General features: G+C 43.8%; 2 protein-coding genes across 4 annotated transcripts in view; both read right to left on the bottom strand.

Moving 5' to 3' along the window:
* The window catches only part of LOC115163111 (serine-rich adhesin for platelets), a 217,806-nt gene extending 206,851 nt beyond the window's left edge, over positions 1-10,955 (bottom strand). The window contains exon 1 of the mRNA XM_029714736.1: positions 10,751-10,955. Coding sequence (XP_029570596.1) covers positions 10,751-10,876 — 126 coding nt within the window. The 5' untranslated portion in view covers positions 10,877-10,955. The remainder of the gene's footprint in view (positions 1-10,750) is intronic.
* A 2,003-nt stretch (positions 10,956-12,958) lies between these two features.
* The window catches only part of nsmce4a (NSE4A component of SMC5/6 complex), a 17,840-nt gene continuing 15,289 nt past the window's right edge, over positions 12,959-15,509 (bottom strand). For all 3 annotated transcript variants that reach the window (XM_029702569.1, XM_029702560.1, XM_029702579.1), the window contains exon 11: positions 12,959-13,160. In XM_029702569.1, coding sequence (XP_029558429.1) covers positions 13,092-13,160 — 69 coding nt within the window. In that variant the 3' untranslated portion in view covers positions 12,959-13,091. The remainder of the gene's footprint in view (positions 13,161-15,509) is intronic.

Genomic DNA, 15,509 nt, shown 5'->3' with positions numbered 1-15,509 from the left:
GAGCCCTAGGACCATGCCTCAGGACTACCTGGCCTGATGACACCTTGCTGTCCCCAGTCCACCTGGCCGTGCTGCTGCTCCAGTTTCAACTGTTCTGCCTGCAGCTATGGAACCCTGACCTGTTCAACAGACATGCTACCTGTCCCAGACCTGCTGTTTTCAACTCTCTAGAGACAGCAAGAACGATAGAGATACTCTGAATGATCGGCTATGAAAAGCCAACTGACATTTACTCCCAAGGTGCTGACCTGTTGCACCCTCTACAACCACTGTGATTATTATTATTTGACCCTGCTGGTCATCTATGAACATTTGAACATCTTGGCCATGTTCTGTTATAATCTACAGCCAGAAGAGGACTGCCCCCCCCCTCATAGCCTGGATCCTCTGTAGGTTTCTTCCTAGGTTCTGGCCTTTCTAGGGAGTTTTTCCTAGCCACCGTGCTTCTACACCTGCATTGCTTGCTGTTTGGGGTTTTAGGCTGGGTTTCTGTACAGCACTTTGAGATATCAGCTGATGTAAGAAGGGCTTTATAAATAAATTTGATTTGATTTGAGTTCAACACCATAGCACCCTCAAAGCTCATCACTAAGCTAAGGATCCTGGAACTAAACACCTCCCTCTGCAACTGGATCCTGGACTTCCTGACGGGCCGCACTCAGGTGGTGAGGGTAGGTACCAACACATCTGTCACGCTGATCCTCAACACGGGAGCTCCCCAGGGGTGCGTGTTCAGTCCCCTCCTGTACTCCCTGTTCACCCACCACTGCATGGCCAGGCACGACTCCAACACCATCATTAAGTTTGCAGACGACACAACAGTGGTAGGCCTGATCACCGACAACGACAAGACAGCCGATAGGGAGGTCAGAAAGACCTGGCCGGGTGGTGCCAGAATAACAACCTATCCCTCAACATAACCAAGACTAAGGAGATGATTGTGGAGTACAGGAAAAGGAGGACCAAGGCACGCCCCCATTCACATCGACGGGGCTGTAGTGGAGCAGGTTGAGAGCTTCAAGTTCTTTGGTGTCCACATCAACAAGAAACTAGAATGGTCCAAACACACCAAGACAGTCGTGAAGAGGGCACGACAAAGCCTATTCCCCCTCAGGAGACTGAAAAGATTTGGCATGGGTCCTGAGATCCTCAAAAGTTTCTACAGCTGCAACATCGAGAGCATCCTGACTGGTTGCATCACTGCCTGGTACGGCAATTGCTCGGCCTCTGACCGCAAGGCACTACAGAGGGTAATGCGTACAGCCCAGTACATCATTGGGGCTAAGCTGCCTGCCATCCAGGACCTCTACACCGGTCGGTGTCAGAGGAAGGCCCTAAAAATTGTGAAAGACCCCAGCCACCCCAGTCATAGACTGTTCTCTCTACTATTGCATGGTAAGTGGTACCAGAGTGCCAAGTCTAGGACAAAAAGGCTTCTCAACAGTTTTTACCCCCAAACCATAAGACTCCTGAACAGGTAATCAAATGGCTACCCGAACTATTTGCATTGTGTGCCCCCCCCAAACCTTTTTTTTGCGCTGCTGCTATTCTCTGTTTATCATATGTGCATAGTCACTTTTAACTATACATTCGTGTACATACTACCTCAATTGGGCCGACCAAACAGTGCTCCCGCACATTGGCTAACAGGGCTATCTGCATTGTGTCCCGCCACCTACCACCCGCCAACCCCTCTTTTACGCTACTGCTACTCTCTGTTCATCATATATGCATAGTCACTTTAACCATATCTACATGTACATACTACCTCAATCAGACTGACTAACCAGTGTCTGGATGTAGCCTCGCTACTTTAATAACCTCGCTACTGTATATAGCCTGTCTTTTTACTGTTTTATTTCTTTACCTACCTATTGTTCACCTAATACCTTTTTTGCACTATTGGTTAGAGCCTGTAAGTAAGCATTTCACTGTAAGATCTACACCTGTTGTATTCGGTGCAGGTGACAAATAAACTTTGATTTGATTTGATTTAATTCCCAGTAATGGAAAGCATTGAGCTGGAGACAGACAGCTCATTTTGGGGCTCATATGAACCACAGAGACTGTTTGTATGGTAATAGCATGGTTGTGTACAACCCTCAACTCCGCTACCAACAATTAATCTCCTTTAGAGCCCATATCCTGTATCAATAGACACCTCATAGAGACTAGTGAGCTACAGGCAGGAATCAGCAATGAATCCCAGTAATTACCCACCTATGGGGGAGGGGTGCCACCTTATGGACAGTGACCTAACTTGTCACTCACCCTGGGGAGATTGATATACCTCTTGAACACTGAACACCGTGAAGCACGGGCAGCATTAAACATGGACAAGCTTCCAACATGCGTTGTACTTTAGGGAGACTGTATAGCCTGCATGAAGCCCGGCCCCTTTACGGCCACAGGGGGCTCCGGTAATGGCTGACATAGTACCCCATTTACCAAACGTGAGGGCACTGTTGTCACAGTAATGTTTTATCACACAGACCCATGCCGAGACCCCTCGCTCTGGGGTTACCCCAACCAAGTGCTCAGGAGGCTGCTTCTTCACACCTTTTGTTGTACTTGGAGGGCACAACTATGTTATTGATCGCAAATACACTAAACTAGCATCCCCATCTAAGAAAACAGAATCCACTGTTGAACTGGAAAGGCGTATACCTAGTCAGTTGCACAACATTTACATTTTACATTTTAGTCATTTAGCAGACGCTCTTATCCAGAGCGACTTACAGTAGTGAATGCATACATTTCATACATTTTTTTTCTCCGCACTGGTCCCCCATGGGAATCGAACCCACAACCCTGGCATTGCCGTAATCAACATCCACATCTTCGTCACCCAGTGGGTTAACTGCTTTGCTCAGGGGCAGAATTACATATTTGTACCTTGTCAGCTCAGGGATTCAATCCAGCAACCTTTCGGTTACTGGCTCAACACTCTAACCACTAGGCTACCTGCCGCCCTACAGTGAACTAAATCTCTTTGATGCACCCAAGAGAACAGAGAACATGATTACAGAAGAAGTTCTAATGCTCATCAGTCATTCTCCATGGTTGACTTCTTCTTAACAACTAGAGACAGAATCCACGGACGCACAAATTAGTGTCTGTTCTCTGACAGATCACTCGCCTATCCATGTTTCAATCTCTCCACCTTATCGAGATCCCACTACTAGACATTGGTGGCTGAATCTTTCTCTCTTGAATAATGTAGATTCTGCAAATAGATCAGTTTAAACTCTATATGCAGGTTGATGATACAAGTGATGTTAAGCCCCTCTATAGTGTGGGAGGCTGCCTAGCTCTGAGGTTCGATCGTATCACATAACACTGCAAGGAGAAAGAAGGCTCTCGAGGCCCAACTCCAATTGGAAAGGGAATTAAAAGATCTTGAGAAAACTTTGAAAGGCCCTCAACATCTCTAATTAAAAAAGGTTGAGACCACCCTCTCTGCATTAAACTACCTCCTGACCCAAAACGCAGAGTCATCATTATTTTACGCCAGATATAGACTTTATGATTCTGGGAAAAATCCTGGAAGGTATCTTGCATGTTAGGTAAAGAACAAGACTAGCTTCAATTTGATATCTCAACTAAAAGATGATCTGGGTAAAAACCTTTGAGAATAAAGAAAAGGTACTATAAGAAACGATATTCTACTGATAACTACTATATAGGGAATAGGGTGCCATAGGGCTCTGGTGGACTCGGCAGAAACCTTTTCTTTGATAAGATTACTCTTCCCCTCACTCTCTCAGGAACATAGATAATCTTTATGCCTCTGAGGCTGAAGTCTTAAGAGGCAATCAGCTCACTACAAAGTGGGAAAGCAAAAGGGCCAGATGATGATAGTCTGATTTCTATTAAAATGAACTGGGTAAAGTAGTTGCTTGTCCGCATACTTGTACGTATGTTGACTCTCTAAAGAGACACCTTCCACAAACTGGATATTTGGCAAATATCTCTCTGATCCTCAAAAGAGCAAGCCTCCCAAATTATGCAATTCCTATAGACTAATAATCCTTATCAACAACGATTGTAAGATACTTTTCAAGCTTCTCCCGAGGAGGCAATAGGCATACTTACCTTATTTGATGAATTCTGATCAAACAGGATACATTAAGCATTGGTTGTGCTAATGTTAGACGACGTATTAATGTTATTCATCACGCTAGTACTACTAAAGTCAGAGGCCTTGTCAGTTCACTGGATTCCCAAAAGGCTTTTGATAGGATTGAGTGGTTTTCCATTTGATGGTCTAAAAAGGTTTGGATTGTGGTGGAATTTATCAGATGGACACAACTGCTATACCCCTCTCATAGGGCCAGGGTTCTAGCTCCACAGAGTTCTGTTTGGAGAGGGGAAGCCGACAGGGATGTCCGTTGTCCCCACTCTTGTTTGTGCTGGCCATAGAACCACTTGCTGAATCCACCTGGAACCATGCTGCTATTGAGAGCATTAAGTTGGGAGCATCAACCCAACATATTGCATTATAGACCGATGACATATTGGTATTTGTATCTAATCCGGAAATACATATCCCTGTCATCCTTGATATTATTAATGCATTTAGCAGACTATCCGGCTCCAAAATAAACTTTAGTGATAAGTCTAAGACAATGCCGCTGGGAGACTTTGATGATGTCACAGCTCTTTCAAATTTCCCATTTATGTCTTCTACCTCTGGCTTTCTCTATATTGGTTTATCAGTCACACTCAATATCAAAGATTTGCTCAAAATAAACTTCCTCTTCCTCTTATAAGAACAGTAAAAATAGATCTAGAACGATGATGGACTGGTCTCCCTATTTCATGGCTTGGTAGAATCAACCTAATCAAAATTAATACACTACTACGACTCCTCGAACCCTCTGTAAATGTTTCCTTTAATGATAACTAAGAAACTAGAGCTGAACTGGACATAATCCTCTAAAATGTATATAATGTTAAAACTAACACTGAAGAGAGGTGGCCCTGGCTGTAGCAAATATTATGTTCTACAATTGGGCCTGCCATGAAATAACTATTTCTCAATGGCTCCATGACTACCTGGACTGGGGTACAAACAATGTAGATTTGTGGTGTTGTGCTCCATTAACCATGCTGCGTTTGCTTAGCAATGATCTTCCTAAACTCCCTCCAAAGATCGGGCAGAACCCCATTGTTGGCAGGACAATAGGAAAATGGCATGATATATCAAAATATACAGCGAGAAAGGAGACTCTGTCCATCCCTCGTACCAATGACAAAAAAACAAGGCCTTTCCTCCAGGTATTGAAAGTGGTATCTTTGACTCATGGCACACCAGAGGCGTGAGGATAGAGGATGATCTATTCTAGGATAAAAAAGTGTTAATGTCTTTCCAACAGATTCAAACTAAATGGTATCCCAGGTAACCACTTTTTTGGGGATTCCTACGAATTCATAATTGTATTTCCTCTTTAAAGTTGTATACTCAAAATATTGACTTTAGAAGCTCTGTAGAGGACCGTCTGCTTAAGTTTAGAAATAATACAAAGTTCCTCTCTCGTTTTTATGGAATTATGTTAAACCCAGACTGCATAGAAAAAACAGGGGCACTGGGAAAGGGATCTGGGGACTGTACGCAAGGAGGAAGAATGGAATAAAGCTATGAATTGCATAAATACTACTTTCTTCTGCAATAGGCTCAGAGAAACCCGTTTTAAATAGGCCCTATTTAACCCCTCAGACTCCGAGCAAGTTCGGCCCACAGATCCCTCCCATTTGGTCTAAATACCAAACAGGCATTGGGTCTTACTTTCAATGTTTCTGGTCTTGCCCGAAGATTGAGTTTTACTCCAAAACGATCTCTATTTAATTGAGCACAATGTTCAATTCAAGAATTTACAAAGACCCAGGGTTGTTGTTACTCAATGTACATCATGACCTGTCTGGGTTGGATATGATCAAACAACTTTTGGATAAGCTGCTTTTCCATATTAATGTAGATTATTTTAGAATGAGATGTTCGAGAAGCAGGTGTCCACATACTTTTGGTCATGTAGTGTATGACCTTTAACCTGTTAGAGACACTTAGATACGACCTTTAACCTGTTAGTGAGACTCTTAGATATGACCTTTAACCTGTTAGTGAGACTCTTAGATATGACCTTTAACCTGTTAAAGAGACTCTTAGATATGACCTTTAACCTGTTAGAGACACTTAGATACAACCTTTAACCTGTTAGAGAGACTCTTAGATATGTTCTTTAACCTGTTAGTGACGCTTGTTCTGCCTCTCTCTGCTAGTAGACTGAGTATCTGTAGCAGAGGAACCTGGTGTTCCCTTTCAGTCATTCAACTTCGGTTCAACATACTACTCGGGAGTCGCACTCTCGCGACTTTGTTTGAAAGATCTACAATCATGCCTGACGCGGCCGATGAAATCCGCACCTAGCTGGAAGCACCGCCTTCCACAGGTAATAATCGTGAGGCTCAGATTCATTCCTTCTATTATTCCTCTCTTCACCTTGGTGTGAATAGGAACGTTTCACGCTACTAAAACAGACAATTGGAAAAAACGAGACTGTCTTACGTTGCAGCAACTAAACTGTCCCCATAGTGGTAGAGCTTGCTCATCCCCTGGACGTTGTGTGCTGAAGGTTGGACTTGTTTAAAACATGAAGTGAAGGCACACAACATTAGTGAACAACATACAATACAAAACAAAAACAGCACTGACAAACAGCTGACAGAAAACGAAGACCAATACAAGTGAAACAGTTTGTGTTCTCTACGAAGCTAAATTGTGATTGGAGCTTGGGAAAATAAAATGGGTGCATCAATCCGGACCTGTACAAACCACCCAGAAAAACAGTGTTTCACCAGCTCTCACTCACATTACATATGAGGATTGCATCTGTCCAACACACCCAGTCTCCACCAACCAACTCATCCAACCTTTGATCGGCTGACTAAAGTTTGTCAGCGCTAACGCAAAAACAAAAACGCGCAGCCCCCTGGGACAAGGACTGGGAGACACCGATCCACCACACATGGTATTCAAACCCTTGGGCAGAGTATCGGGAAAGCTCCCTCGGAACGTGGTCGATAAGTGGCTTCCACATTTTAATAAAACTATTTTCATTACCGTGTAGGACTCCTGACAGCCTCTTCAACGGGAGAATCCTAAATATTTATCTGTACCACATTGTTACAGTAGGCGGCGTGTTGGCAACCCATTCATGAAGAATACATGTAATTTATTATGGGATCCGCCCCTGTAAACATAATTTATTCTGGGGATCCACCCCTGTAAACATCATTTATTATGGGGATCCACCCCTGTAAACATCATTTATTCTGGGGATCCACCCCTCTAAACATCATTTATTCTGGGGATCCACCCCTCTAAACATCATTTATTTGGACATCCACCCCTGTTAACATCATTTATTATGGACATCCACCCCTGTAAACATCATTTATTCTGGGGATCCACCCTGTAAACATCATTTATTCTGGGGATCCACCCTGTAAACATCATTTATTCTGGGGATCCACCCCTGTAAACATCATTTATTATGGACATCAACCCTGTTAACATCATTTATTTGGACATCCACCCCTGTAAACATCATTTATTTGGACATCCACCCCTGTTAACATCATTTATTTGGACATCCACCCCTGTAAACATCATTTATTTGGACATCCACCCCTGTTAACATCATTTATTTGAGGATCCAGCCCTATAAACTTGTCTAACTTGTCTAATGATGTGTGAGTGGAGGAGGAACATCTCAATTCAATCAAGTGCATTTTCATCCTCGTTCACTCTCCTCACCGACTCTCCTTGAGGGTGGGAGTGGTGAAGAGACGGGAGAGGAGATGATTGATTGACCAATCAATCAATCATACACGGAAACAGTAAAGCAGTAAAATCATAAGTAATTACTGTACAGTGGCAAGAAAAAGTATGTAAACCCTTTGGAATTACCTGGATTTCTGAATAAATTGGTCATAAAATTTGATCTGATCTTCATCTAGGTCACAACAATAGACAAACACAGTCTGCTTAAATTAATAACACACTAACAATTATATGTTTTCATGTCTTTATTGAACCCACCGAATTCACAGTGTAGGGTGGGAAAAGTATGTGAACCCTTGGATTTAATAACTGGTTGACCCTCTTTTGGCAGCAATAACCTCAACCAAACGTTTTCTGTAGCTGCGGATCAGACGTGCACAACGGTCAGGAGGAATTTTGGACCATTCCTCTTTACAAAACTGTTTCAGTTCAGCAATATTCTTGGGATGTCTGGTGTGAACCGCTCTCTTGAGGTCTTGCCACAACATCTCAATCGGGTTGAGGTCAGGACTCTGACTGGGCCACTCCAGAAGGTGTATTTTCTTGTTGTTGATTTACTTCTGTGTTTTGAGTAGTTGTCCTGTTGCGTCACCCAAATGATGTTGAGCTTCAATTGGCGGACAGATAACCTTACATTCTCCTGCAAAATGTCTTGATAAACATGGGAATTAATTTTCCGTCGATGATAGCAAGCTGTCCAGGCCCTGAGGCAGCAAAGCAGCCCCAAACCATGATGCTCCCTCCACCATACTTTACAGTTGGGATGAGGTTTTGATGTTGGTCTGCTGTGCCTTTTTTTTCTCCAGAAACAGTGTGGTGTGTTCCTTCCAAACAACTCAACTTTAGCTTCATCTGTCCACAGAATATTTTGCCAGAAGCACTGTGGAACATCCAGATGCTCTTTTGCGAACTTCAGACGTGCAGCAATGTTTTTTTGGACAGCAGTGGCTTCTTCCGTGAACACCATTCTTGTTTAGTGTTTAACGTATCGTAGACTCATCAACAGATGTTAACATGTTCCAGAGATGTCTGTAAGATTTTAGCTGAAACTCTAGGATTCTTCTTAACCTCATTGAGCGTTCTGCGCTGTGCTCTTGCAGTCATCTTTGCAGGACGGCCACTCCTAGGAGAGTAGCAACAGTGCTGAACCTTCTCCATTTATAGATAATTTGTCTTACCATGGAATGATGAGCATTAAGGCTTTTAGAAATACTTTTGTAACCCTTTCCAGCTTTCTGCAAGTCAACAATTCTTAATCTTAGGTCTTCTGAGATCTCTTTTGTTCGAGGCATGGTTCACATCAGGCAATGCTTCATGTGAATAGCAAACTCAGATTTGTGAGTGTTTTTTATAGGGCAGGGCAGCTCTAACCAACATCTCCAATCTAGTCTCATTGATTGGACTCCAGGTTAGTTGACTCCTGACTCCAATTAGCATTTGGAGAAGTCATTAGCCTAGGGGTTCACATACTTTTTCCAACCTACACTGTGAATGTTTAAATAATGTATTCAATATAGACAAGAAAAATACAATAATTTGTGTTTTATTAGTTTAAGCAGACTGTGTTTGTCTATTGTTGTAACTTAGATGAAGACCAGATCAAATTTGATGACCAATTTATGCAGAAATCCAGATTATTCCAAAGGGTTCACATAATCTTTCTTGCCACTGTATGTCAATAAAGATTATTGTGACGTGTGTAAAGGGAAAACTAATTGTCAGGATAAGCATTAATAATACTTTGGATAATAGTGTTTATTCTCTAGAGTCCATTCCTCCTCTATCGGCTTCAATCACAAGCTAGACAGAACAGAACAGGCTTTCTGAACCAGTCTATCATGGCTATAAATAAATATCCCATGCCTGATGATGTAATCAGTCTCCTCAGTTTTGTTTCGATCATCTTATAGCCACTGACTACACAGTGTGAGATCTCTGCATGTATCCACTCTAACCATAATCCTAGCCACTGACTACACAGTGTGAGATCTCTGCATGTATCCAATCTAACCCTAATCCTAGCCACTGACTACACAGTGTGAGATCTCTGCATGTATCCAATCTAACCCTAAACCTAGCCACTGACTACACAGTGTGAGATCTCTGCATGTATCCACTCTAACCCTAATCCTAGCCACTGACTACACAGTGTGAGATCTCTGCATGTATCCAATCTAACCCTAATCCTAGCCACTGACTACACAGTGTGAGATCTCTGCATGTATCCAATCCAAAGGTGTTCTAGTACTGAGGGATATAGAGAGCTGTATATTGAGCGCTTTGCCTGTACCGCTTTGCATATACCGTATCCCCAAGAAACAATGGTTTAGAAATGTTTCTCTTCCCTTTAGACAAATCCATGTTTCCTTCTCTAGATAGTCTCTTAATCTGTTATTCAATTTTTACAACCAGATCCCTTCTCTTTAAAATCTTTATCTCGCTCTATGATCTCTCTCCCTCCAATATCCCCCTTTCTTTCTCTCTCTCTCTCTAATATACCCCTTTCTCTCTCTCTCTCTCTGCCACCCAGTGTCCCTGCTCTGTTTCATTCTCATCTCTCTATCCTTTCTACTCTTCTGCCTTTCCACATCTCACGCTTTAGTCCACATCCGCTGGCTTCTCCCTCCCCCTTTCTCGTCTTCCTCATTCCCCCTTCTCTCGGTCTCTCCAGCTCCTGACATCAGCCCTCCAGCACACAGCAGTACACCCACACTCTGCCTCTCCACAGCCACTGCATGCAAACACTGAAATACATCCATTTGCATCTCTCATCTTCTCCCTCTCTCCGTTCTTCCTCTCCATCCACGACAAGCATTTAGCCACCAACACTGCTGATTTTCTTAGAAATGTTTCAGCCTACCTCCCTCTCACACGGAGAGAAGGATATAGAGAGATTGTTGTTCCTACCTGGCTACTGCTGCGTGGTGCGATTCCTATACAGCTCCCCATCCTCCATTCCATATCATCTAGTACAGGCGATGTGGCTGTAGTGGTGCTACAGGGCTGACAGAACACCTCTCTGCAGAACTGCATCTCAGGCAGTTAACGCCACAGCAGAGACATGGCTACGGAAGCATCACAGAGGAGAGCTGGAGCAGGCTAGGAGGAGGATGTGCTGCAGGAGGGAGACGCCACAGAGGAAGTGTGTGTCAACTGTGTGTGTGTGTGTATTTGTATGTGTGAGGAAAAGTGGGATACCTAGTCAGTTGTACAACTGAAATTTGTCTTCTGCATTTAACCCAACCCCTCTGATCAGAGAGGTGTGGGGGCTGCCTTAATCGACATCCACGTCTTCGACACCTGTGGAAAGGTGGGATACCTAGAACAGTTGGTCAGCTCGAGGATTCGATCCAGCAACCTTTCGGTTTACTGGCCCAACGCGCTAACCACTAGGCTACCCGCCGCTGCACAGGCATGTATCTGTCTCTCTGTGTGTGTGTGTGTGTGTGTGTGCTGTTGTGTGTATGCACGTGAGTGAGTGTGTGACTCCCGTTGTGTGTATGCACATGACTGAGAGTCCCGTTGTGTGTATGCACGTGAGTGAGAGTGTGTGAGTCAGGGACTAATACATGCTTTGCCTGCACCGCCCAGGGTTAACATTTGACCTACAGTACCAGGGTTTTTCTTAATTTTTGACTATTTTCTACATTGTAGAATAATAGTGAAGACATCAAAACTATGAAATAACACATATGGAATCATGTAGTAACCAAAAAAAGTGAGATTCTTCAATGTAGCCACCGTTTGCCTTGATGACAGCTTTGCACATTCTTGGCATTCTCTCAACCAACTTCACCTGGAATGCTTTTCCAACAGTCTTGAAGGAGTCCCCACATATGCTGAGCACTTGTTGGCAGCTTTTCCTTCACTGTGGTCCAACTAGCTAGCTACGTTATATGCAAATTCAATTAAAAGTGAAACGAAAGCGATTTATTAATGTATTCTGTCCCCTTATCAATAAGCTCCCATCTCATGGTATAATATATATTAGGCTGAGGAACACAGCAACTGGAGGGAAAAAACACCCGGTCACATGGCAAAGGAGGAGGCAGCGAGGAGCGTAGAAGGACCATGCCTCTCTAAAACACAGACCCAGAGGCAATGAAAGTCTTGGTTCATGACGCATGTCTGCATTCATGCAACTATGAAAACAGCATTAGAAATTAGAGTGCACTCATCTGAAATAGGGCAGAGGAAAACATGACACACTGTAGAAATGTGTGACTTTTAAAATGAAAATGTTCTGATGCTGTGACAAAGTATGAAGTAGCAACACATTAAACTGAAACGTCCCCTCTACACCCATTAGTTAAATGATGAGTGAAACATCCCCTAGAAACCCATTAGTTAAATGATGAAAGTGAAACGTCCCCTAGAAACCCATTAGTTAAATGATGAAAGTGAAACGTCACCTAGAAACCCATTAGTTAAATGATGAAAGTGAAACGTCCCCTAGAAACCCATTAGTTAAATGATGAAAGTGAAACGTCCCCTCTACACCCATTAGTTAAATGATGAAAGTGAAACATCCCCTCTACACCCATTAGTTAAATGATGAGTGAAACATCCCCTAGAAACCCATTAGTTAAATGATGAGTGAAACATCCCCTAGAAACCCATTAGTTAAATGATGAGTGAAACATCCCCTAGAAACCCATTAGTTAAATGATGAAAGTGAAACGTCCCCTAGAAACCCATTAGTTAAATGATGAAAGTGAAACATCGCATTATTTACATGATGAAACTGAAACGTCCCCTATACACCCATTATTTACCTGCAGTTACATGATGAATGATTTCCACCTAAACACACAACATAGGAACGCATTAAAATCACTAGCAAATGCAGCTGGAGCTGAAAAGCAGAGCAGGCTAGCAGGAACATCTAAACCCTTTGGCCAAAAGGACTGTGGGGAACTATAGGCTTGAAGACTTCTGCAAATCTGGGTACCAGGACTTCCGTATATCTGGGTACCAGGAAAAACAAGCCCTGGCGAGCAGCAATATTCTCTCATTCCTTTATCTGATTGTGATGTGTTAGCTCAGCAAAATATATGTTTAGGATGTGCAGATCACCCTCATTTTCTTCCTTGAAGTCAAACACACATCACTGTCTTGGGTTCACTCTCTTTAATCAAATACAAAAACCGCGAACAAGACCTATGAATAGAAAACTAATATTTATAGCTAGTTAAAGTCGATAAAATGCTCTAATGTTTTAAAAGGAAATAGCTGTTATATATCAGCATCATTCTGTGTGCTGTGTGCTGGGAGCCTGGATCAGTGGCTCGGTGATATCAAAGGCCTCGATTAACTCCTATAGGGAGGGAGAGGAAGGAGAGAAAGAGAGAGAGAAAGAAAGAGAGAGAGAAAGAAAGAGAGAGAAAGAAAAAGAGAGAGAGAGAGAAAAAGAGAGAGAAAGAAAAAGAGAGAGAAAGAAAAAGAGAGAGAAAGAAAAAGAGAGAGACAGAGAGAGAGAGAGAGGGGAGAGAGAGAGAGAGAGAGAGAGGGGGGAGAGAGAGAGGGGGGGGGAGAGGGGGGAGGGGGAGAGAGAGGGGGGAGGGGGAGAGAGGGGGGAGAGAGAACAGAAGAAAACAACATCATCCAACTCCTTCAGAAGAAAACAGTTGATCATCTTGTGATACAGCATCATCATCAACAACAAACAACTCCTTTACAAACTCTCTAATTTTCCCCCTAACTTCGGACACCCCCTAACTTCAGACACCCCCTAACTTCAGACACCCCCTAACTTCAGACACCCCCTAACTTCAGACACCCCCTAACTTCGGACACCCCCTAACTTCGGACACCCCCTAACTTCAGACACCCCCTAACTTCAGACACCCCCTAACTTCAGACACCCCCTAACTTCAGACACCCCCTAACTTCAGACACCCTCTAGCGGTTGGAGGATTAAATAACCTCGAGCTCAACATTTAAATAGGTTGGAAGATTGCGGTACATTTTGCAACTAAAGACACCCTTCAAGCTAGCTGACCACCGATCATTGCAGTTTATGTAAGTTAAATTAGGTTTTGAGAGTTTTCAAAAAAGTCATACACACACACACACACACACACACACACATCTCAAAAAAATAAAGGGAACACTAAAATAACACATCCTAGATCTGAACGAAAGAAATAATCTTATTAAATACTTTTTTCTTTACATAGTTGAATGTGCTGACAACAAAATCACACAAAGATAATCAATGGAAATCCAATTTATCAACCCATGGAGGTCTGGATTTGGAGTCACACTCAAAATTAAAGTGGAAAACCACACTACAGGCTGATCCAACTTTGATGTAATGTCCTTAAAACAAGTCAAAATGAGGCTCAGTAGTGTGTGTGGCCTCCACGTGCCTGTATGACCTCCCTACAATGCCTGGGCATGCTCCTGATGAGGTGACGGATGGTCTCCTGAGGGATCTCCTCCCAGACCTGGACTAAAGCATCTGCCAACTCCTGGACAGTCTGTGGTGCAACGTGGCGTTGGGGGATGGAGCGAGACATGATGTCCCAGATGTGCTCAATTGGATTCAGGTCTGGGGAACGGGCGGGCCAGTCCATAGCATCAATGCCTTCCTCTTGCAGGAACTGCTGACACACTCCAGCCACATGAGGTCTAGCATTGTCTTGCATTAGGAGGAACCCAGGGCCAACCGCACCAGCATATGGTCTCACAAGGGGTCTGAGGATCTCATCTCGGTACCTAATGGCAGTCAGGCTACCTCTGGCGAGCACATGGAGGGCTGTGCGGCCCCCCAAAGAAATGCCACCCCACACCATGACTGACCCACTGCCAAACCAGTCATGCTGGAGGATGTTGCAGGCAGCAGAAAGTTCTCCACGGCGTCTCCAGACTCTGTCACGTCTGTCACGTGCTCAGTGTGAACCTGCTTTCATCTGTGAAGAGCACAGGGCGCCAGTGGCGAATTTGACAATCTTGGTGTTCTCTGGCAAATGCCAAACGTCCTGCACGGTGTTGGGCTGTAAGCACAACCCCCACCTGTGGACGTCGGGCCCTCATACCACCCTCATGGAGTCTGTTTCTGACTGTTTGAGCAAACACATGCACATTTGTGGCCTGCTGGAGGTCATTTTGCAGGGCTCTGGCAGTGCTCCTCCTGCTCCTCCTTGCACAAAGGCGGAGGTAGCGGTCCTGCTGCTGGGTTGTTGCCCTCCTACGGCCTCCTCCACGTCTCCTGATGTACTGGCCTGTCTCCTGGTAGCGCCTCCATGCTCTGGACACTAAGCTGACAGACACAGCCAACCTTCTTGCCACAGCTCGCATTGATATGCCATCCTGGATGAGCTGAACTACCTGAGCCACTTGTGTGGGTTGTAGACTCCGTCTCATGCTACCACTAGAGTGAAAGCACCGCCAGCATTCAAAAGTGACCAAAACATCAGCCAGGAAGCATAGGAACTGAGAAGTGATCTGTGGTCCCCACCTGCAGAACCACTCCTTTATTGGGGGTGTCTTGCTAATTGCCTATAATTTCCACCTGTTGTCTATTCCATTTGCACAACAGCATGTGAAATTTATTGTCAATCAGTGTTGCTTCCTAAGTGGACAGTTTGATTTCACAGAAGTGTGATTGACTTGGAGTTACATTGTGTTGTTTAAGTGTTCCCTTTATTTTTTTGAGCAGTAT

The sequence above is a fragment of the Salmo trutta genome, chromosome 2 (genome assembly GCF_901001165.1).
Source record: "Salmo trutta chromosome 2, fSalTru1.1, whole genome shotgun sequence".
Lineage (NCBI taxonomy): Eukaryota > Metazoa > Chordata > Actinopteri > Salmoniformes > Salmonidae > Salmo > Salmo trutta.
This window is presented reverse-complemented; position numbering and strand designations above follow the sequence as displayed.